Source organism: Typopeltis vanoorti, chromosome 17 (genome assembly GCF_054136105.1).
Source record: "Typopeltis vanoorti isolate ZY-2024b chromosome 17, IOZ_Tvanoo_1.0, whole genome shotgun sequence".
Classification (NCBI taxonomy): domain Eukaryota; kingdom Metazoa; phylum Arthropoda; class Arachnida; order Uropygi; family Thelyphonidae; genus Typopeltis; species Typopeltis vanoorti.
In genome coordinates, this window is record NC_143565.1 from 4,307,427 (window position 1) to 4,324,241 (window position 16,815).

General features: G+C 37.4%; 1 protein-coding gene across 4 annotated transcripts in view; it reads left to right on the forward strand.

Moving 5' to 3' along the window:
* LOC150097105 (sorting nexin-29-like) overlaps nucleotides 1-16,815 on the forward strand; it is a 780,446-nt gene that overhangs the window by 585,777 nt on the left and 177,854 nt on the right. For all 4 annotated transcript variants that reach the window (XM_090406852.1, XM_090406853.1, XM_090406854.1 and 1 more), the window contains one exon: nucleotides 4,584-4,642. In XM_090406852.1, the coding sequence (XP_090262978.1) occupies nucleotides 4,584-4,642 (59 nt within the window). The remainder of the gene's footprint in view (nucleotides 1-4,583; nucleotides 4,643-16,815) is intronic.

The window sequence follows — 16,815 nt, forward strand, 5'->3', positions numbered from 1 at the left end:
GGTCTCTGAAATGAGAATAGATTGAATCCATACGAGAATAGATTGAAGGTTTTAGGGCTTCAAAAACTAACTTCTAGGTGGGAAAAAGGAGAACATGCAAGTTATTAAAGGAGTTATATAAGATTGAAACTGAAGACATTTTCAGTGAATAGCAGGATGGGAAAGAACGCAAGATCACGCATTGACATTGTGTAAGAGTGTGATTATCAGGGATGTTATTATCATCATCATCTGACGTCCATGGAGTCACAGACTCATCGCAGAAGGTATTGTGTGAATAATGGATCTCCCACAATGAGTCTTCTGACTGCATGGAGTATCATCATAATAATAATAGTCGTGCTTGAACATAACAGTTTTTGAAACTCCGTGAAGAAAACCTGTTATAAATAGTTTGGTGTGATTTTTACCTTATAATAATGATTCATTTTTATCAGGCTGGATACAAGTGTTCTCCAGTGCAGTTTCTTATCCTGATGTTCTAGCTGCTTGTTGAAGTTAGACATTGTGAAAATTGTGTCGCTGAGAAAGCATGCATCAACAAGGAAAACTTCAGGTTGAAAACTGAGTTTTGCCCTGGATTTTTCCCAGTGAATGCATTGTAAGAATTACTTTATATATTAAAAAATGTTAAACGTTTGTGGACTTTGAGTGAAAGAAATAACATCATTAATGTGTGAGAATTATCATGATACCTGTGGCGGCAGGTGAAAATTTTAAATCGTGGTGCTGCATATATACAAAATAAGAAAAATAATTCATTTTTTCCTAATCAGTAACCAATTTATTAATAAATAAATTTACATATTAAAAAAATTGTTTTATTAAAAATATTTCACCCTCACCACGAACACACACACCAATAATAAAAGTTTCGTACACAGAAATAACATGCACAAGCATACATTTTATCTGTAGCGACATTGCTCAAACGAGCAGTATCGGATTCACTTGTTACGTGTCGTGATAAGTGCAAACGAACATCAGCGAGTCTAGCTGCAATTGGCTGAACGTGATAATTCCGACACTGCATTAGATCGCAGTGCATTTGTTTCGTAATCTAAAGCATTAATCGAACAATTCCAATTATTAACTATTCAATCAATGTCGAAACATAAGCTATAACCTTTAACATGTATTATATTTATATAATGTTGTAAGCATTGTTATTATTTATAAACACAAACAAAATTTAATTTTTTTTGTTTTTTTCCTTGGGAGTGCCGCAGTGTTTATATACAAGCCGCCACTGCATGATACACTTGAGCATTTCAAAAAATGTTGTCGAATAGTCAGAAATCAGATGGAAGTTGATAATAATGATAGCAAAGGGAATGGAAGAGTTTAGGCAAGAGCTCATGAAAAATGAAAAGAGAAACAAAACTTTTGGAGTATGAGATAGAACATCTAAAAGTTAAAAATTAAAGATGCCAAGAAATTATATTCTTTGTTTCATCATTTATCCAAGGGGAAGCAAACAAAGTTTGCACATGAAGTAACTTCATGACAGGGCAACTCATATATAGAGGCTAATGACTTCACATTAATTACCTTAGTATCCCATAATGCAATGCACATCTTCTTAAGACATGTATAATGCTATGCATTATGGCAAGGACCACTACCCAGACCAGTTTTGACCTTTATTGAGGTCTCATTGGTGGGAGCCAGACCCAGAAATGATACCAAGGTTGATGAAGTTACTTCATGTGCAAATTTTGTTTGCTTACACTTGGATAAAGGATGAAACCAAGAATATAATTTCCCGGCATCTTTAATTTATAATATAACCAAGTGGAAAAACTTTCAACATCTAAAAGAGTTTGTTGATGAATAAGGAGGAGGAGGTTAGTAACATGAAGAGAGTGTCCAGGGTCAAACATATAGCATTATAATAGATCTTTTGTCATTAAAGGTGCGACGAATGACCACATTCACAAAGATGTGGTGAAGTTGTCTGCAAGGATAGAAAAATAAGAACACTGTAATATACAAGAAGTTAGAGAGCAGTCCTGGAAAAGAAGAAAGAATACTGAAGGCTCCTAGCAAATAAGTTGGCAGATGCTCTAAAAGAATACAGAGAAAAATGTAAGACTTAAGCTCTATGTAAAAGTAGCTAAAAAAAAAAGTCATGGGAAGACCAGTAAGAATATAGAAGATAAATATTAGGATAGTGGCAAAATATTCTGGGGCTATTTAAAAAGCTTAAAATGGAGGAAAGAGCACTTGGAAAGTAATCAAAGATAATAACAGTGATTCAAAAACTGAAGATTAGGATATTCAAGAGAAATGATAACAGGAGTATCCATCAATATTTCTGGTGGATTAGAAAGCCTGAAATGTGGAAAGGTAGCTGGAGTAGATGATATTTGACCAGAAATGCAAAAATATGAAGGTATAAAAGTTTTCATTTGCTACACTGCATAATTCAATAGGTCAAATTCCAGATGATTGGAGTAGCGCCGTCATAGTTTCCACCTATAATAAAGCTGAATTTGAGAATTAGAGGAATTATTTACCAGGGCCATTACCTAGTGGCCCAGGTAAGATTTATGCAAGCAAACTGAGAAGAGGCTGAGAAAAATTATGTAAGAGTAAGTTCGAGAGTGAAATTGGTTTAGGCAAAATTTAGAGGTTGTCAAGATCAATTTTCACTTTATGACAAATAGTTGAGAAATCATCATCAATTTCCTGATATGCACCCTCAAGGGGTTTTCAGGCTACTGTGATGGCACTACAATAAATGTATTAGGTTTACATTATTATTAATCTCATATCCACAACTTTCCTGAAAATTAGTCTATTACTTGTCAGCACTCCAGTATTGTATCTAACATTTCATGCTTTGAAGGCACTTCTGACTGAATCAATCCACCTTAACCTTGGTCTTCTTCTGGGTCTCTTTCCTGCCATCTTGGTATTAAACACCTTTGTTGGACTAACCTTTCCTCACCCACTCTATTAAATGGCCATACCACCTTAGATTACCTTTGTTTACACATTCTAGAATGCTAATAATGTCAAGTTCCTTTCTAATATCTTCATTTTTAATATGATTCTGCTCTTAATGCCATCTGTTCCTTCTCCTAATTTTTCTCAGAACCCTGATATCTGTGGTCTTTGATCAAGTGCTTTATTTTTAACCCAACTCTCAGATCCATAAATTAAAACTGGTTTGTAGTTTGATGTTTTAGCTAATTGCCCCTTTTATTCTGTTGTTTATACACTTCTGTTGTCTATTTCAAGATTTAACTTGCAATATTCACTAAAAATTGTGCCTAAATTGCTGAGGTATTTTACTGTTTTATAGGCTCTCCATTCAGAATGCAGTTGATGTGGTCATTGTTTCTGCCTATTTTCATAGTTTTCATCATTTTATTGCTGATTTTCAAAAGTTTAGTTAGAGAATCCTGGAAACTTGCACTGGATGTTTTTAGGAGTACAATATCATTTGTATAAAGCAAAGAGCTAAGTGTAACATATCCAATTCTAATATCAGGCTTAATGCTTTTTTTTTTGCAAAATAGCGGTTGTCAAGATCAGATTTTCTTAGCCTCCTAAAGCAAGACTGCAAGATTACTCTGTAGTATGAGACAAAATATTTATCTTGGTTATAGATACAGTCTTTGATGCTCTCACCAGATCCGGTACTCTCAAACCCCATGTCTCTTCTGTCATTTGCTGTTTTAGGTAATTATTACTCAGTCACTGCATTAATTCCAATTTGTCTCCCCAATGTACCCTTTCCTCCTTTCAATCTTTGTCCTCCTAGGTGTGGGTTTCCTATAATGATTTGTTTGCCCTTCTGTGCTCATTGAGCTAATTTACTGATACAGCATTCTACATCTTCCTTTGCATCATCTCTCCTGCCCTTTAGCAACAATCTCTATATTTTGTGCTAACCTTACCAGATACATCAAATGCATTGTCTTCCTCTTACCTTGCATTTATACTGAACTTCTACTTTTGTGATTGCAATTCTTCTTGCTTTTATTAGGTGTATCCCCCCCCCATCCTTTCCCAATCAAGTTTTCACTGTATTCCCCTCCAAAAAGTATCCATTATATCATCATCTGTCACCCCAGTCTTTCCAGTGTCTATAAATTTTGAGCCAAGCTGAACTAACCATGTAAAAACTCCTCATCCTTATTCTTGATGCTTCTGGAATTTACTGTATGTGAACTGAATATCTCCTTGTGCCCACTGCTACTGCTTGCATCTTATAAATGACAGTCTCATTCATATTTGAGCCCTTGAGCCCCAAAGATCAAAGAAAATGCTCCCTTGAACGTTTTCTTTTATCTGTGTCATTCTTTAATGATGGAGAGTTCAGCACACTAACTTAACTCTTCGAATTAAGCTACTGCAATTTTTCACCTCTCTCTCTCTCTCTCTCTCTCTCTCTCTCTCTCTCTTTTGAATATTCCCATTTGAAATGACAATGATGTGACAGTTCTGTTACTACAATCTCAGAATATGATTGAGATAAATAAAACAGGGCATATAAAATTTCATTTTTTTTCTTTGATATGTTTTCTGTCATCTTTATGATCTTTAATTGAATGCTCATTTTTCTTTTTCAGCTTCCAGATGATAACCAAACATCTGATGATGACATCAGTATTACCTCAGACTATGATGCGTAAGTTAATTTAACTTTCAATTTTTTGTTTTATATTAAAAGATTTTTGCTTCTCTCTCTCTCTCTGATGATGCCCTTGTACCATATGATGAAATATATTATAAACTAAATAGATTCTGTTTTTCTGTACATGTGTCAGCCATTACAAAAATATGTCTACTACATATTCCGTTAAAAAATAGTTACCTCTACATTGAGGTGCTAGAAAGCTATTATTAGAAGGTTTAGTAAACTACATTTGAAAAAAGCTAGTTTATACAAGGGTAGTCTGAAAAGTTTTCGGCCTTGACCATAGATGACAATACTATCAGCAAGATTTTTTTTTTTAAAGTTGGTACATCTGTCATAAGCATTCATGTGAAATTGCAAGTCATTCTATCAAGAAATTTGTTTTATACAGCTATCTGAAGCAAAAGTGTTGTCTGTATCCCTTGAAATGGATAAAATTGAGTATTGTGCAGTTATAAAATTCTTTGTAAAAGAAGGTTTAATGCCAAAAGAAATTCATTCAAAGTTCATAAAAGTTTATGGGCACTCTTCTCCTTCATTTTCATCATCATCAAATTCCTGACATGTACCCTCAAGGGATGTAAAAATTTACATCATGAAAAATATGAAAAATGTACATGAAAAATTTACATCATTACTAACTTCCTATCTACAATTTTCCTCCAAATCAGTCTGTTATTTCTCAAGACTCCAACATTATCAGATCTTATATTTCTATCATCTAAGGCACTTTGTACCGTATCAATCCACCTATATCTTGATCTTCCTCTGGATTGTTTTCCTGCCAACCTGGCAGACAACACTTGTTTTTGCTAATCTTTCCTTGCCCATTCTGTTTAAGTGACCATACCACCTGAGATTAGCTCTGCTAACGCATTCCTGGATTCTGACAATGTCAAGTTCTTTTCTAATATCCTCGTTTTTAATATGATATTGCCATTGATGCCATCTGTTCACGCCTCTAATCTTTCTCAGGACTCTCATATCTGTGGTCTTTGGTTTTACTTCTGACCCAGCTCTCAGATCCATAAGTTAAAACTAGTTTGAACACCATCTTGTATACAACTAATTTAGTGTTCCGACTAATTTCTCTCTTATTCCATATGGATTTATTCATTTGACTGCCTACCATACCAACTTTGTTGATTCTGTTGTCTATTTCCATATTTAATTTACCATCTTCAGTAAAAATCGTGCCTAAGTAGCAGAAATGTTTTACTTATTCCACAGGTTCCCCATTCACAACACAGTTGACATTTTCAACAATTCTACCTATTTTCATTGTCTTTGTCTTTTTAATGCTGATCTTCATACCATATCTATTACAACAGTTATTCAATTTAGTCAGGGAATCTTGCAAACTTGTAGCGGATTTATTTAGAAGTATAACATCGTCTGCATAAAGCAAAGAGCTGACATTAACATCTCCAATTTTGATATCATGTTTAATACCACTTTCCTTCATAATGTGATCCATATAGATAATGAATAACAGAGGGGATAATGTACATCCTTGTCTCACACCAGATTTAACATTAAACCATCTTCCTGTACTTCCTTCAATTCTAACTGCTGACTTACAACTCAAATAAAGACTAAGTATTGCTCGATATAATGCCCCATTGAAACCATATAACTGTAGCGTATTGAATAGCCTCTCTCTTGGATGCCTTTTCCAGGTCGACAAAACTTAAATACAGATCTTCGTTATATTTCCATGCTTTCTCGACTATTTGTCATAAAGTGAAGATCTGATCCAGACAGCCTCTATTTGGCCTGAATCCAGCTTGTTCTTCACCAAGCTTTTCTTCCACAATTCTACTCAACCGTTTCTCAAGTATACTTGCATAGATCTTGCCAATGATCTATAGAGCTCTACTCCAATTCCCGATGATTGGAGTAGAGCTCTAATAGTACCCATACACAGTAGGGAAATACCTCTGTAATTCTCACATTCAGTTTTATTTCCCTTTTTATATATGGGTACTATTAGAGCTCTACTCCAATCATCGGGAATTTGACCCTCTGTCCAGGCTTTCTGAACTATGCAGTGCAGCCACTGTAGGACTTTTGTACCACCATACTTCAGCATTTCTGGTCGAATATTCCTGATTGTATGCCAGTTGAGTGATGATAGTACCACTGTACTATCATCACTGTTTGTTTCTTTTAGCAGTTTTTCAAAGTAATTACTCCATACTTCAAGGACATCTTTTTCTCCTGTTTTCATGTCACCTTTATCATCTCTAACTCCTTTTACACCACTCTTTCCTCCATTTCTAAGCTTTTCAACAACCTCCAGAATATCTTACCACTTTCTTGATATTTATTTTCTATGTTCTTGCCAAAGTCCTCCCATGACTTTTGTTTAGCTAGTTTTACACAGTGTTTCGCCTTCTTACATTTGTCTCTGTATTCTTTAAGAGCAGAAGCTGACTTATTTGCCAGGAAATTTTGATATACTTTCTTCTTTTCCTTCACTGCCTCTTTAACTTCCTGTGTCCGCTATGGAGTTCTGATTTTTCTATTCATTTTCATTTTCAACAATTAAGGAATTGGCTGCTGAGTTTAAACCTGGCTGTACCAGCCTTGAAGATGATCCACATGATGGACGTCCATAAAGTGTAAGAACACAAAGAATACAGAGACAAATGTATGAAATCATTGATCAAGTGCACAGTATGGTATTGGATGAATGGCAAATCAAAGTGCATGAAATTGCTGAGACTATAGGCATTTCAAAAGAACGTATAGGATATATTTTGCATGAAGAATTGTAAATGAAAAAGCTTTGCGCAAGATGGGTGCTGCGGTTGATCACAGCAGATCAAAAATGCACTCGCATGAAAATCTCTGAACAGTGCTTGGAGCGTTTTAACAAGAATAAAACTGATTTTGTGCATCGATTTATTACTATGGATGAGACTTGGATTCACCATTACACACCAGAATCCAAACAGTAGTCAAAGCAGTGGACAGAAACCGGTTGTTCAGTGGCAGAGAAGAAAAAGTCAGTTCCATTAGCAGGAAAGGTCATACCATCGGTGTTTTGGGATGCTTTTGTTTATTAATTAACTTGAAAAGGGTAAAACAATAATCTGAGAATATTATTCTGATCTTTTAACCAGACTAGATGAAAAAATTCGTGAGAAAAGATCCAGTTTGCAGAAGAAAAAAATCATCTTTCATCAGGACAATGCACCTGCCCACAAATGAGGTGTTTTGGCAATGCGAAAATTAAGGGATCTGCACTATGAATTGTTGGAACATCCACCCTATTCCTCTGATTTGGCTCTCTCTGACTTCTGTCTCTTCCCAAAACTAAAACTGTTCCTTACTGTTCAGCATTTTTCTTCGAATCAAGAGTGATTGCATCTATAGAGGGGTATTTTGCAGATCTTATTGAGAACCACTACAGGTACAGGATGATGGCACTGGAGCTTCACTGGAATAAATGTATTAGTCTTATGGGAGATTGTGTTGAAAAATAAAAATAATTTTGAAGTTATAAATTTGTTTTTTCATTGTTAGGCCTAGAACTTTTCAGACCACCCTCGTATAACAGACTTGTGTATCTTAATGGCTGTAACAATTCTCATTAGCTGTGTAAATATCAAGTAGAACGTCAAATCCCATACTGCATACAGAATTTATCAAAAAGCTAGCAAGACTTTATTAAGAGATAAGTTGCATCAAACTAAGAAATAGCTGTTTACAAATAATGCTCGAGTTAGAACTTGAAAACTCCTTATAAAACAGTCTTAACCAGAAACATTTTGATTTAATCTAGAATTTTGTTATCCTCTGCTAGATGGACTCATTTAAAATGGAAGCATAGGCTGATTTGGAAGTTTAACTTGTTCCTGCTAAGCAGGCATGTGTTTTGCTGCATGTATGAACTTGGTTTATTGTATATTATGTCCCTTTTGCATCAGGCAGATGGATTTTTATAAAGCTTTTCATATCTACAATATGAAAATCTGCTTTCATGATGGCTTCATTCTTTGTCTGATCCCGTTCTATTTTAGCATTTCTTGCATGTTTCTTGACTGTAGGTGTTCTTGAAAGATTAATTATATTGTTTGCTATTTGCTTCAGGTGTATTTGACTTTTCTTGGTGTTCAAAGTTGAAGCACCTCCTAGTTTTCATAGTAGTGTTCAGGCTTTATGGGTTCATGGTTGAGTGCCGTCTTTCTGTTGCTGCGTTCAGGCTTTTAAGAAGTTCCCAGTAATGTCTTGTGAGTATTTGGTTTGGAATTCTTCGTACAGCCTTTATGAATCCATGTTCCAACAGGAAATATATTGTTTTTGGTATCCTTATGAGATACAATGTCGGGCTGCAGAGAGGAGTGCTCCTGCAAATCTTTCATAGTTGTTCAGCTCAGGCTTAATGAACCATACAATGTCTACAAGTTTTCTCATAAAGTGCTCCATTTTACCTTGCGTAAGTTCCATCTTGGGAGCGGCATTGATCGGGTTAGTGGGACTCTCAGGCGTACCTAGAGAATGACTGGGCAGTGTTGTGTTTTGACAAAGCTGGGAAGTACTTGTCAGGTTATAGGTACTGGCATCAGTTCACTGTCAATAGTAACAAAGCATAAATCAGAGTTAGTGTCGGTAATTCACCATTCAGAGTGAAAGGTACCTAGTCATTCATCAAAGACAAGGGACTGCTAAAGGGCTGTCAATGCACAATATATAGCCTCTTGCAGTCAAGTCATCCCTCTGAAGTCACAATCATATCATCCCAGCAGTAGCCTGTTTCCACAAATAGGGACTCTGGCAAACCTGCTAAGCATTGCTGCCAAAATAAGTATATCTTCCCTAGTTGGAGGAAATAACAACTAGATCTCGTGGTAGATGTCTTTCATTACCTGGTGAAATACTACCACCTAGCTTATGAGGAACGTGGTTGCACTGATATTTGGTCACTAGAGCAAAGGTTCCAGTTTCTGTCCCCCACCACCACTACCACTCTTCTCACTGGGGGAGAGAAGGACCTTCCCCCATTTAAGGGTACAGCAGTAAAACAGTTCCATAGGCTGGCCGCTAGATAGTGCATGGGACCAACCCAGTTAGTAATGAATCTGGAGTTTCTCGATCAGCCAGTTCATGGCTGGAAGGAGACCAAATACTGTGGCTGTAAGGTGGAACTGTCGAGTCCATGTATGGACAGACAGAGTTCCCTCTGTGTGGGTAGTATGTTTGTGAGTCTGTCACCTTTCACTGCATGCCCCACTTCCTCTTTATCTCTTCCTCACAAAATACAATAAATTACAACCCAAAGAAATGTGATTTTACTACTGATCTCAAAAATTCTCCTGCAAAAAAATAGTTTTAAAAAACTTATAAAAAACAAAAAATCCATCCACAAAAAACATTAAAAATCAACCAAACAACCTACCAACATTTAATTCTTACCAAAAATAAATTCCCACATCCATTTCACCAACATCGTGGTCTAAAAAGCAATATAAATAATGTGCACCACCACCTACAGTTGTCTAAACCAGAAGTATTATTCCCATCAGAACCCCAACCTAAATAGCACTGTCCACCTTGGCTGCTGGAACTACACATTACACAGCTTTTTCTGCCACAAGAGCAACACTTGTGCATTCATCAGAACCAACATACCATGCCAGAGACTGCACATTCTTGAATCCCCACTATTTGATCTGCTTTGGCTCAAAATATTTCTATCAAACCAACCTGCCCTTTTCATATGCCCTATCTATCGCTCTCTAAACTTTGGCGACAATTCTGACCTTTTCAATTCTCTCTCTCTCTCTCTCTCTCTAAAGCTCAACTTTCTGTAGTTGAAATATCCCAATAGTGAGGTCATCCTTTTTGGAGACTTCAGTGTTCACAACTCACATTGGTTCCCCTTCTCCAGTTTTTTCACCAACTAAGCAGGCAGGGATGCTGAGGTGTTTGCCATCAGCAATGGACTGAGAAGTCTCTTTTGCCACAGAATTACCATCACCTACTAGTTCAGTCTCTTGTCTTTTGACACTACAAGGATGCCAACTGAGACTGCTTCTAATCCAAACACCTGCTCAGACCAAATAACAGAAATCATCATCACAGTAATGAAGACTCTCATCCCTTATTCCACTCCAAATTTTCAGCCATCATCCAATTCTTGGTTCTAAAAATCGTGCTAATGCTGTAAAAGAAAAAACCTCTGCTGACTATGAATGGCTCAATACCAAAACTCCAGCTGCCCACTCTGCTTACACTGCAGCTTACAATTGTTGTAATGAATCATCACCAAGTCCAAGTCAGACTTTGAAAGGACCAAATGCTGCACACTCACCTCCTGCCCAAACGGCAGTCACTCCTTTGGTCCCTTGCCAAGGCCATTAGGCGCAACTTCTGCCCACCCAGGTTTCCACCACTCTCACATCCAGATGGTACTGTAGTTACCTCACCTAAAGACACAGCCAACTTATTGGCATCACTGTTCTCTTTAAATTCCTGCATTGGTATTGATGACCTAGGCAAAGTTCCGTCCACTCCACAGAGAATGGCTCCCTTCATGTTTCCCATAGTCTTCCGAGAAAAAGAAATCTGAAGAATCCTTAACAACCTGATAAGGCATCTGGTCTTGATTATATCCCACCTATTGTGTTAAAAAATTGTGCCCCAGAACTAACACCTATCTTATATCAACTCTTCGATCTATCCTATTCAACTGGCATCTACCCGACATCATGGTAGCAGGTCCACATCCAGCCCATTCAAAAGAGAGGTAATAAAAGTGAACAAATTGAATTACCATTGAATTGCTCTCACTTCTATTCTCTCTAAAATTATGGAGAAGGTTATCAATAATCAACTCTTGAACCACCTAGAGTCATACCACTAATCAGTGACCAGCAGTATGGATTCTACCACTCGCGATCTACAGCTGATCTTCTTGCTTTCACCACCCACCTCTGGACTCAAGCCATGGAGAAACTCGCATGGTTGTCCTGGACATTTCAAAGGCATTTGATCGGATTTGGCACAGGGGCCTGCTTAACAAACTGCCATCCTGTGGTCTGCCTTTTTCACTTTGCAACTGGATCACCAACTTTCTCACTGGTCACTCACTATGTATCATGGTGGGATGGTTTCCTCTCCTCAGAATTTTCCACCAATGCAGGAGTGCCCCAGGGTTCTGTTCCTTCACCCACTCTCTTCTTCTTGTATATAAATGACCTGCACTCACAGACTTCTAATCCTATCCATAGCTTTGCCGATGATGGTACACTCCATTCCTTCTTTTCATTCGACAAACCTTGTAGTGCTGAAGTATTAGAATCCTCAAGATGTATCACTACCAGTGACCTGAACTCAGATCTCCTAGCTATATCCTAGTGAGGTAAGGACAGCCTCATAAACTTCAATGCCACCAAAATTCAGTTCTGTCTGATCTCTCGCAAGAAAGATCTCACATCCTTCCCCCCTCAACTTCATAATACTGACATATCCAAACAATCAGATTTCTTTACTTAGACTGACCTGAACCTCTGATTCTTAGTGTACTTTTTTACAGAAGATGCTACTTTACAGCTGCTAACTCTATACAACGCCCAAATCCACCCAGCCATGGAATATTGCTCCCATATTTCTAGTAGTAAGACTTATACGTTGGTTAGACATAACTGGTAATTAATTTACGGAATTGACAACGCATATGAAGTATTTAATTAAAGATAACTTTAATGAATCACTTCTATATTTCGGCAATGTCACATTGCCATCTTCAGGAACATAAAGATATGGTATGTGCACTAAGGAACTAACAAAGCAAATGAGGAAGAAAGTAAGAAACTAATTTTGTTCCTAAAGTCCTAATGGTGCCCTCTTGCGGGCTAATTTGGTAGTCTTGGCAGTTGGGCTGAAGTTCTCATAATGAAAGTCTCCCAAATTTGGGACAGTTTCATGCACCCAAATTTGTTGAGGTTAGGAACGTTTTTTAGAGCTGCTGAAGATTCTTTGAATAATCTTTCATATTTAAACTTGCTGCGATGGATTATTTTCGTTTTCTTCCAACAAATTTTATGGTGGGTGTCTAAGGCATGGTCTGCCAACCCAGAGCGGCTGTACTGGTGAAACCGGATGTAGTCTTGGTGTTCTGAAATCCTGATATTTGTTGTTCTGCCTGTTTGGCCAAAGTAGGACAATTTGCAGCTGCAAGGGACCTGGTATACACCAGGTAGGTCTAGGGGAAGTGGTTGGTCTTTGGTAGAGCGGATAAGGGATGCCAACTTTTTATATGGTCTGTAACAGGAAGTAAGGTCATATTTTTTGAGGATATTAGTTATTTTTTCAGAGGTGCCCTGGATGTAGGGGATAGTGATAGACTTGGTGTAGTCTTTATTGTGGAGGGGGGAGGGGGGTTGTGGTGGTTTATAGGTTTTAGTATTTTTTGGATTTTTTTGGGGTTATAGCCATTGGCTAAGAAAGTGTTGAGGATGTGGTTTAGTTCCATAGTCAGGGCCTTGTCATCTGAGCAGATTAATTTTGCCCTGTTATATAGTGTTTTTATCACCCCATATTGTTGTGAGGGGGGGGGGGGATTGCTGGTGAATGTATCTGCCAGTGTGGGTGAGTTTTCTGTAAACAGAGAAAACCAAAGATCCATCAAGCTGGCGGGTGATTAAAGTGTCTAGGAAGGGGAGGGTGTTGTTTTCCTCTTTTTCTAAGGTGAACTGGATTCTGGGATGTTGGTTGTTTAAGTGTGTTAGGAAGGAGTGGAGTGTGTCTGAGCCATGTGGCCAAATAGCAAACACATCATCCACATAACGAAGCCACATAGTGGGTTTTTGTGGGGCGGAGTTTAAGGCTTTTTCTTCAAATGTCTCCATAAAGAAATTGGCCAAGGGTGGGGAAAGTGGTGAACCCATGGCTGTCCCCTCTATCTGTTTGTAGAACTTTCCTTGCCAAACGAAATAGCCTGAGTTCATTGTGAACTGAAATAGGGCTGAGATATCGGGAGGAAACTTGGCTTGGATGAGCTCAAGGGTTTCTTTGAGTGGGACATTAGTGAATAGGGAGGAGACGTCAAAACTGACCATTATGTCAGTGTGTTGGAGTGTGAGGTTTTCTATACTGGCTTTAAAGTGGGCTGAGTTTTTTTATGTGTGATGGTGTGTTGCCAGTGTAGTGTGTGAGCGTTTTGGCTAAATGTTTGGCTAATTTATATGTGGGGGAATCAATGCCATCCACTATGGGATGCAATGGTACATTTTGTTTATGTATTTTTGTTGAAGTATTTAATTAAATACTTCATATGCGTTGTCAATTCCGTAAATTAATTACCAGTTATGCTCCCATATTTGAGGTGAGGTGAAGCAAGAAAATCCTCTCTATGATTGCTCGATTCTATCCAGAAGAGGGCAATCTGGCTAATTAATAATTCCTCTCTCACATACCCACTTCAATCCCTCTCTCACAGATGTTCAGTTTCTGCCTTGTGCCTCTGCTACAGATATTTTTTTCGTAGCAGTATTTTGCTGAATTGGCCACTATTATCTCCTCCAAAGTCATTAAAATAAGAGCCACTACTAGCCAACACCCTTTTACAGTCTGGCTTGAAACTCACTGAAACAACTTCACTGCCTCCTCCTTCATCCCATCTACATCTGTCCTTTTGAACAGTCTCCCAAACTCTGCCTTCCCAATGATTATAACCCTCAGTTGTTCAAGCAAAATGTGAACCGATTCCTCCTTTCTTCTGTTCCTGTTGCCCATACACAGCACTAATGTACTATAGATCTGTTGTTTAATTTTGACGGTGTATATCAGAACACAGAATTATAAGTAAATAATTATTTATTGACTTATTGCTGATATTTCGCTGGTGTTATAACCAGCATCTTCAGAGCACAAAAACACAGTTTTTTACAGTAGACGAGACTACAACAACATGGTGTAACAAAGGGACTAGTTTAACAAAATTGTAGCAACAAGAACACAAAGACAAGTCCTAATTAGGCACCCTCTATCTAAAAAAAAAAAAAAAAATTGTAGCAACAACACAAAGATTAAAGTCCTAAAAAAACAAAGAGAGAAAGCAGGTACTAGTTATGTCTTAAGATGACTGTCTCCCAAATCTTAGATAAATTTATACAGCCATATTTGTTGAGATTCAGAGCATGTTTTAAGGCTTCTGTTGCTTCTAAGAACAATCTCTCTGATTTGTAAAAGCTTCTGTGCAGTACTTTTGTTTTCTTTCAGTTGATCCTGTGTGCAAAGGTATCCAAAGCATGGTCTGCTAGGCCCGACTTGTCATAGTGATAGTACCAGATGTATCTTTTATGTTCACTGATGCAGATGTCCACAGTTCTTCCTGTTTGATGGTAGTAGGCTTGATCACACGAGCAGGGTACTTCGTAGACTCCTGGATGTGATAAAGGAGGAATGCTGTCCTTGGGTGAACAGATGAGAGTTGCTAATTTGACACACTGTCTGAATACAGTGCATAGTTGATGTTTATTGAGAATTCTAGATATCTTTTCTGATGTGCCTTTAATGTATGGGATGGTGACTGTTTTGTTGTAGTTCTCCATGGTGGATAGTGGGAGGGGTTTCTTAGGAGCAAAAAAATAGATATAAATACAAAAATACATCTAAATATATAAATACTGATGTGGATGGGACCAGTTTAACAAAATTGTAGCAACAACACAAAGACACTAAAGTCCTAATTAGGCTTCCTCTATCTTAAAAAAAAAAAAAATTTTTTTTTTTTAAATATATAAATAAGTATATACTTATATAATAAATATATACAGATATATATAAATACATATAAATGTAAATACAAAATACTAAATGCTCCTAAGAAACTCCACCACGGAGAACTTCAACAAAACAGTCACCATCCCATACATTAAAGGCACATCGGAAAAGATATCTAGAATTCTCAATAAACATCAATTATGCACTGTATTCAGACTGTGTGTCAAATTAGCAACTCTCATCTGTTCACCCAAGGACAGCATCCCTCCTTTATCACATCCAGGAGTCTACGAAATACCCTGCTCGTGTGATCAAGCCTACTACGGTCAAACAGGAAGAACTGTAGACATCCGCATCAGTGAACATAAAAGATACATCTGGCACTATCACTATGGCAAGTCGGGCCTAGCAGACCATGCTTTGGATACCCCTGCACACAGGATCAACTGGAAGAAAACAAAAGTACTGCACAGAAGCTTTTACAAGTCAGAGAGATTGTTCTTAGAAGCACTAACTTTTACCTGCTTTCTCTCTCTCTCTCTCTGTTTTTTTAGGACTTGAGTCTTTGTGTTGTCACTACAATTTTTTTTTTTTTTTTAGATAGAGAGTGCCTGATTAGGACTTTAATGTCTTTATGTTGTTGTCACTACAATTTTGTTAAACTAGTCTCTTTGTTACACCATGTTGTTGTAGTCTCTCGTACTGTGATGTTTTTGTGCTCTGAAGATGCTGATTATAATACCAGTGAAATATCAGCAATAAGTCAATAAATAATTACTTATAATTCTGTGTTCTGATATATACTATCAAAATTAGACAAATTGTATGACGAACACATAAGCCTTTCTACATGTGCTATAGATCTTGTGGCCTTTCGTGTGTGGATCAGATATAAAAATAAAAAGTTGCAAATTATTAATATCTGCCCATTATACCAGGGCTTTTATGTTTTCATTTTCATCACTATTCTTATATTTCCACTTGCAACTACATATATTGCAGGGTGGCCATATGTGAGTAAAATTGACTGTGACTAAGACATACCAGGAGGTTTGTAGACATGTACTGTTTTAAGGCTGCAGAGGAGAGTCATTGTGTATCCTAAGATAGTACATCCTCTGCTGGCATTCGACAGTTCTTCAATATGCATTTCTTCTTATTAATATTTTTAATTATTACGTGACACCTCCAAGGAGTTCAAGAACTCATTTAGTGTAGGGAGGGCAACCAATCCACAACTCCATCTCTACCACTCAGTCCACCAACTACAGCACACCACACCACAACTACCATCATCTACACCATTGGCATCTACTGCCCACCACCACTAGTAATATTTTCACATTCAATCACAAACATCCATGTCCACGGTGGGATTCGAACCCACAGCCTTTTGGTTGGAGAGTGGATATGCTAACCACTTGGCCAAC